General features: G+C 47.0%; 1 protein-coding gene across 2 annotated transcripts in view; it reads left to right on the top strand.

Moving 5' to 3' along the window:
- Positions 1 to 1352: 1352 nt before the first annotated feature.
- The window catches only part of USP28 (ubiquitin specific peptidase 28), a 65756-nt gene continuing 59246 nt past the window's right edge, over positions 1353 to 7862 (top strand). For both annotated transcript variants that reach the window (XM_055548116.1, XM_055548115.1), the window contains exon 1: positions 1353 to 1555. In XM_055548116.1, the coding sequence (XP_055404091.1) occupies positions 1499 to 1555 (57 nt within the window). In that variant the 5' untranslated portion in view covers positions 1353 to 1498. The remainder of the gene's footprint in view (positions 1556 to 7862) is intronic.

Genomic DNA, 7862 nt, shown 5'->3' with positions numbered 1-7862 from the left:
CTCATTTAAACACATTAAATAAGAAATTTCCTAAAAATTGCAAAGGCACATAGGAGCTGCTCTAGGAGCAATGCAGAAGTACCCAATGCTGCAAATAAACTGGACTGAGAAATCAGTTTGTTTTGCAGTGACCCCCTCTTCTCCAAGTTGAGGCCAGGAATACAGGATTACACGAGGGGAAAAAAAAAAAAAAAAAAAGAGACAAAGCCACAAGCATAAAAAGTCCTACAACCATCAGACATAAATACACACCCGTTTTATGTGGAAGATTACGATTACGCTGCAAGTTTTACCTGCCAGGAAAGGGGACCCCCTGAATCTCCAGGTGAAGGAAGTAGCAGCAGTCATGGCCCAGGCTCCTGAGAATAATCGGGTCTCCCATGGGAGACGCACCTGATCTGTACCTGTTTCCTTTTGCCTCAAACTGCTCACATGCAGACTAGGAAGGCCTACTGGTGAAACATCACAATCACATGAACAACAATGCCAGGGGCACAGGAAAGGCCACCATCCACATAAAATTCACACTGAAGGTGCTGCCCAAGGGCTTTGACCAGGGCAACGATATCAGCTGTACGCCCTAAAAGAGATCCTTCCCTACCCAGCCTCCACACAGATTTGGAACAGCCAAGTGATACATCTGAATGTGAAGTAGGGTTTAGCAGTTACCATTTCCACCAAATTGTTGAAAATAAATTGAGGGCACCTTAGCTCTTTATATGCCATCATATGTATCCGGCTCAAGCTTAACAAAATACTATAAAATTTCAGTTTGAAAGTCAGAAAATCTAAAATGGGACAATGTGGCGATTCTTGCTCCCCACGCCCAGGTCGGTGTCAGGGTACCTCCCCAATCATCAGTGAACACAAGTTCTGGTCCGTTCGGTTAACTTTAGACGTCTGCCCACTCCGTCGAGTCTCAGTCTTCCCTTTTCTTCAGGACGAAACATTTTTCGTGTCACTGGACTTGTAAACGACTCCACCGTGAGGTAGGACATCCTCTATTACCCGTTCCCTAAGACAGGTTCCCAAAACAGGGAGCAGCTTTAACTTGTCTGTGAGGAGTCTTGAGCCGGCGGTGAGTCCGAAAAATGAGGAGATTTTGAGGGCGGACATCGGAGAAAGAGACTTGGGAAAGGAGGGACCCAGCTCGGCACCACCACTTCCGGGCCGCAGACGGCCCGACCGACGTACAAGTTGACCATTAGGCGCGGGCGGGGCCGGGGTCACGTGACCTGCGCGGGGTCAGAGCCCGGCGTACGCGGGAGCACGCAGAGCGGCTCGGCCCGCAGCCGCGCGCCTCGCGTGCGCGCGCAGGCCGGGGGCAGAGCGTGTGGGCTGAGCCTCCGGCGCGCGGCGGGGCGGAGGCGGGGTTCGAGTGGGGTGGAGGGCGGAGGCCGAGCCTCCTCCTTCACCTCCTCCTCCTCCTCCTCCGGCGAGGCTGGGCCGGCGGCAGCGGCGGCGGGAGGAGGGTGACCCACGGAGGGGCGTCTCGGCCATGACTGCGGAGCTGCAGCAGGACGACGCGGCCGGAGCGACCGACCGCCACGGCTCGGTGGGCCTCGCGGCGGCGAGCGCGAACCGGGGGGCGGGCTCCGGGTCCCACGGGGTAGGGGTGCGGGGCCCAGGCGGGAGCTGCGCGGGGCGCAGGCGGGCGGGCCTGCGGAGATGGGGCGCGGGGCTGCGGAGGGCGCCCGGGCCCGGCGGGGGCGAGGGCAGCGCTCCGGCCGGAGTGAGCACCGGGCTCCGGGAGGAAGCTGAAGTCTCTGCAAGGCTCGCTCGCAGAGATTGAGGACTCTTCTTGGGGTCCGGAGACGGGCTGAAGTTCGAGGGAGATTAGCTAATTTGGGATATCAAAAATAAAGGGCTGGACGTGGGCTGCTGTCTGCATCAGGGATCTCTAAAGAGAGCGCTCCTGGCCCCCGCGAAACTTCGGAAAGGGGCAGCTTTGCTGGATTTTTTTTTTTTTTTTTCGAATCCGTTTTAGGGCAGTGTTGTTTTAAGAGTCGAAAGTAGACCGAAGTTATCTAAGTTAAAGCGAGGATTTTATCTACACCTTGTGAAAGACCAAGGGTCCTTGTTACCACTTCCTACCTTCTACATTTCCCTCCCCAACCCCCATATTTTTAAGCAGAAAGCAGCCTCCCCATTACTGCATTCATCACTGTAGATTTTTAAGGAAGGGGGAGGAACACCGTGATGAATAGAAGGTATGCTGATAATGCTTTCCTAGTCCTAGTATCTAAGAAGATTGAAATCAATACAGGGATTCTGGGCTAAGAAGGTGAGAGGAAAAGAACACTGGTTTGAGAGAAAAAAGGCTAATGTCTGTGAAAAAAAAAAAAAAAAAAAACCTTGGGAAGTGGGCAATTTGAGAATGTCTTCTAATGTTACTTTGGAATGTTCTAACTTAACACTAGCCCGTCACCCCTCAAGCGATGCACTTTTTCAAGACAGAATGGGAAACTTGTACCAAGTATTTAAATGCGAGTTTGGAAGTGAGGAATTTCATCAACTATCTATTTACTGTACAGAGCTGTCAGATACCTCCATGTGAGAAACCTTTTACGCCCCTTTTTTCCACCCTCTTCGATCACTCAAGAGACCAATAGAGTATAAAGTGACCGCACTTCCTTTTTAAATTCCTGTAGTAAAAGATACCTCCAGGTCCTGGGCTCCAAAATGAAAGTAGGCATGGTGTTTCATGTGCTGATTTCTAATAGAAATATTGTTAGGCGTTTACAAATGACCCTTGGAATGTGAGTCAGGATTTTCTCTCCTTTCACAAATCAGTTCTGTTTGTTTAAAGGACAGTGACTTAAAAGCAGGTGGGAAAGTCTTAGTTTTGAGATCCTCATGTTGCTTTAGAGAAGAGACTATTTTAAGGGAGAGCAAGTCATATTTAAATTTGTTGGTTGAGACCATGTGCCTTTTGGTCAGCAGCAACTGCATTTACCTCTGCCGCAGTTTGAGAGATGACCACTGTCTCAGCCTTCTCGGTTTAAGCGTTCATGTGTGAGGTGTTTGATGAACACTTGTATATAAGTCATAGCTATTTTGGGAAAGCTTTGGAACTCCAGTGGCTGTGGCTGGCTGGAGGACCTGATTCCTGGCAACCTGCAGAGTGGTGACATTTACTGTTCTTCCCAGTGATTCGCCCCATACAGACAGATGATAAGCTTGGAATGCTTGATAATGTTTGCCCTTTTGGTTTTTTCTAATGTAAAATGCCCGAAGTTAGCAGGCTAGAATGAAGGAGTCTTATATGAGAAGTACCTTTCTCATCTCAGAGGAAAAATTTTGGTATTTTCTTCATTTTAAGTTTCATGTTAGAATGAACTCTATTTTAAATTCTGTGAAGCAATTCTTCATTGTCCTTAAAGGATCTTGAATTTCTAGAGGTTCTAGAAAAAAGGTTCTAATTGAGGGGAGCTCTCCTCCCCTGACACTCAGCAGCTATTTAAAACTTAGAGTGCTTCCTTTCCCTTATTGGTCAGCGTACATGGTACAGGCAGAATCTGTTATAGCCTCAAAGAACTTGAGTGGGACGAAAACTCAGTACTCTTGAAATCTGTTTTCAGTCTGCACTTGAGTCTAAAAGAGGTAGGTGCCATTTAAATCGCAGCTTCCCAGGTGGCGCTAGTGGTAAAGAATCCACCTGCTAATGCAGGAGTCTTGAGAGATGCAGGTTCGATCCCTGGGTTGGGAAAATTGTCTGGAGGAGAGCATGACAGCCCACTCCAGTATTCTTGCCTGGAGAATCTCATGGACAGAGGAGCCCGGCAGGCTACAGTCCATGGGATCACAAAGAGTCAGACGAGACTGAAGCGAGTTAGCATGCACCATTTAAATCAGTTCTTGACTTAGATGAAAACCCAGCAGCAGCGTTTAATGTTACTGTAGTGCTCTCGGAGGGAGAGCATTGAGCAGTCCTGAAGAGAGATCTTAGTTCTCTGCTTAGGAATTAAACCTGGGTAACCTGGATGAAAACCAAGAGTCCTAGCCACTGGACCACCAAGGGCTAGAGGCTAGAGTCAAAGTGGCGCTGGCTCTTGCCTCTGTTTGAAGCAAGAATATTTCAAGGAGGCAAAACATATAAAAACAGATACAAAGTTTAATATTAGAGACACAGCACAGTATATGGGAGAGCACACAGGAAAACAGCTTGTTTATCCAGCTCAGAATCAGGGCGGAGATACACACCGGACAGCGTGCGGGCATCCTCTCTAATGAGGAGCTGTGCGGTAAGTCAGAAGTCAGGCAGCGATGCACACCTGCAGAGGAGTGCAGGCGTTCAGAGACACACCCAGAGAGATGTGCGGCCGTCCGGGATGAGGAGGAGCAGTGAGGAGGTGATATAAATCATTTATGTAGGACTGTCCTTCCAGGTCTTTGTTTACCTCTGACCGATTATCTTGTTTCTCTGTCCATGCCTGACTGGCCCATGGATCCTGCCCAAGATGCGTGTGCAACTTTTTGCTGAGACGGTTCCCACTGTAGAGGCCTGTGGGTGCATGTCCACACTTACTATGGAATGGGGTCCCCTCCCTTTTCAACCCCCAAAAGCATTCCTTCTCATGTGCAGACAGGGAAGTCTTCCTTGACCTCAGGAGTGGGCACCTTATCCCTGCTTTAGCAGCACTCAGCTTTTACCACTAGCTTTGTCCTTAGAGTGTCTGGTTGAGAACAAAGGCTTAGTTTTACTCCACTTGACAACCACCAGGTGTCTGGCCCAGAGACCCACGGTCTCCTACCTCAGTAGGACATGTAATTTGAAGTCAGATTGGCTCTTATAAACCTGTCAACCTTGGCAGCTATACTAAGGCTCATCATACATCCTGCTAACGGAAGCCCTATGAAAACCTGTTTCTGAGAAAATTTAGTGCCTTCTTTTGATTTATTGGTTTTACACTCTCTTTTATCTTGTCTCATTACTTGTAATTTTTGGAACATCAGTAAGTGAGTGCTTGGTTGGCATCCACAGCTCTCATGCCTCCAGCTACAAACAGTTCCTACTCACACAGTACTTTTAGTAAATTTATAAAACTCATTGACAAGTAACACGTCACTAGGCAAGATCTTGCCATGTGTTTTCTTTCATCAGAGAAAGCAATAGCCAGATGAAACATATTTTTCAAGGAGAATAATGATGCTTATAATATGTAGTAGATAACCTTGATTGATCATGTACTATATGCCAGACTGTGCTCACAACTTAACATATTATCTCGGTACTTAGGACAGCTTCAGGAAGTTTTCTTATTTCTTGTTAAATAATTTGCACAAGGTTACTTACCTAGTAAAGGGTACAGCCAAGGTTGAACCCAGGGACTTCTAACTCCCAAGAGCTCAAGAAATCTCTGATCCTACTTAGTTGATGGACCCATGGTCTTGGGTCAGAACCTATTACTCTGTAGAACTCTCTTCCTGATGTTTTAAATTTTCAGTTCTCATTGCAGTCTTTCTCAGTAGATTACCTTCCTTTCTACTTGAATGAGCTAACTGATACCTAAAGAGCTCTCTGTCTCGTGCTTGGGGTCCTCCCCACTTCAGAATCTCTTTTCTCTTAGTGGAAGATGTACTCTTCCCTTCTCCCCTCTTTTAGAGATGAATCTAAATCAGTGGTGTCTAGAAACCTTTTTGATTGTGACTCCTAGGGAAGAATACTCCTGTCATCTAGTGAGTGGAAGCCAAGAATGCTGCTAAATATCCTGCAGTGTACAGAGAGCCCCCCCTTCCCCAAAACAAGAAGTTGTCTGGCCCAGAATGTCAATGGGGCTTAAGAAACCCTGGTTTAGATGATGTTTCTCCTCATTTGCCTAAGTTTTCTTTCATCTTCTTTATCCTAGCCTAATTCCCAGGTACCTTCACTGCCTTCTGCGCCCTTGAGACTCAGGATATGGTCCATGGACCAGTAGCATCCATATCACCTAAGAGTTTGTCAGAAATGTAGAAATTTGGGTGTGCTGGAGCCAGCTTGTACCTGTACTGCCTCTCCAGGTGACTGTATACATTTCTTCCCAACTCTCTGTTCAGTGACCTCATGTTAGTAGCTTGAAATCTCAGTTGAAATATTTCTACTAAGGCAATAAGTAGGCTGGACAAATCAACATACCACTGTCTGGGCCTCCACCCTAGACCTGCAGAATCAGAATCGCTTTTTGACGAGATCCCTGGGTGATAAACTTTGTGAAAGTGATCAATTTTCTCCTCCAAAGGATTCCCATTTTCCCTTCAGCTATGCACACTTCTCCTCAATCCTCAAACAAAATAGCAACAATAGCAAAATCGTCTCTGCCTTGTTCTTTAATTTTGTTTACTGTCTTTCATTTTGTTTACTTTCTTGTAAGTCCACCTGTTTCTTCTCTAAAACAGTTTTCTAGTTACAATGTAATTCCAGCTCCTTGTGGGTAATTTGAAAAATACAGACCCAGGCAAGGTTTAGCTCTTGGCTGGTGGGAGGCCCCCCTCCCCAGGCTGAAGTGAGTTGGTTCCCAGATTTTACTTGAGGTGCAGCAGCAACTTTGCAAAAGTCAAGTTAGCAGGTGACTCTGGGGATCACTTAGGCTCCAGCAGGATGAGGGCTGATTGCCCACAGGCCTACAGAGAGGCTGACCAGGCAACAGATTAGATTGTAGGGCAGTGAGTGGTTTTATGTGATCAGCATCTCCGAGGGCACCCAATGAGAGCCTTGCCAGCAGTAGGCTTTTAGTATTAGTAGCAAGTGAAATGGATCTCTTGGAGGTGACCAGTGACTAATCACCTTCTGGTCAGGTCAGTGACCTTTCAGTTCTAGTTCTTTCTACATCCTTGCTTATTTAAATTCTTTCTCAAGTCCCATTTTCATGGTTTGATTTGTGATGATTTTTCATGGCCACTTTTTGGTTGATAGTTATTTTGGCTCTTGATTTTGTTGCTAGTTATTACCAACTGTTCTGCTTTTTACAAAAAAATTCCAGCGTGTTTTCTTGAATCATTCACCATGGTCTCATCACAGATGTACCACAGTAAGCCCTCAGTTCTGAACTGATGACATCATTTTATAACTTTCTTATGAAAACTAGCCCTGGAAAAGATGTTTGAATTTATGTACTACAGCTTTCTCTTTTTTGTGTGGAGGGATGGAGTCGTGCTGCACAAGTTTGTAGGATCTTAGTTCCCAACCATGGAGAAGGCAATGGCACCCCACTCCAGTACTCTTGCCTGGAAAATCCCATGGACGGAGGAGCCTGGAAGGCTGCAGTCCATGGGGTTATGAAGAGTCGGACACGACTGAGTGACTTCACTTTCACTTTTCACTTTCATGCATTGGAGAAGGAAATGGCAACCCACTCCAGTGCCGTCTATGGGGTCGCACATAGTCGGACACGACTGAAGCGACTTAGCAGCAGCAGCAGTTCCCAACCAAGGATTGAATCTGTGCCCTTAACAGTGAAAGTGCCAAGTCCTCACCATCGGACCACCAAGGAATTCCATACTGCACCTTTGCTCTAGAGTGCGAGGGCTTCAGTAGTTGTGGCACTCGGGCTTAGCTACTCAGTGGCATGTGGGATCTTGTTGAGCCAGGGATCAAACCTCTGTCCCCTGCATTGGCAGGTGATTTTTATCCACTGCATCACCAGGGAAATCCCTTACTACAGCTTTCTTGGTTTTGCAAATATAGTAACTGGTTTATGGAGTTGATTTATTTGTGATCACAGTCTGTGGCAGAACCCTGGCCTCAGACTTTGGTTCCGTGTCCTGTTAAGTGTGCCCAGTGTTGCCGCTACTGTACTTCCTGAGCCCTCTGCCCTGGGACCTTTGGGGCCTGTGCTTTATGTATGTTTGTTTGTATGTATGTGTGTGTGTATTTGGCTGCACTG

This window comes from Bubalus kerabau, chromosome 15, assembly GCF_029407905.1.
Source record: "Bubalus kerabau isolate K-KA32 ecotype Philippines breed swamp buffalo chromosome 15, PCC_UOA_SB_1v2, whole genome shotgun sequence".
NCBI lineage: Eukaryota > Metazoa > Chordata > Mammalia > Artiodactyla > Bovidae > Bubalus > Bubalus kerabau.
Note: the sequence above shows the minus strand (reverse complement) of the source record. Positions and strands in the feature narration are given on the sequence as shown.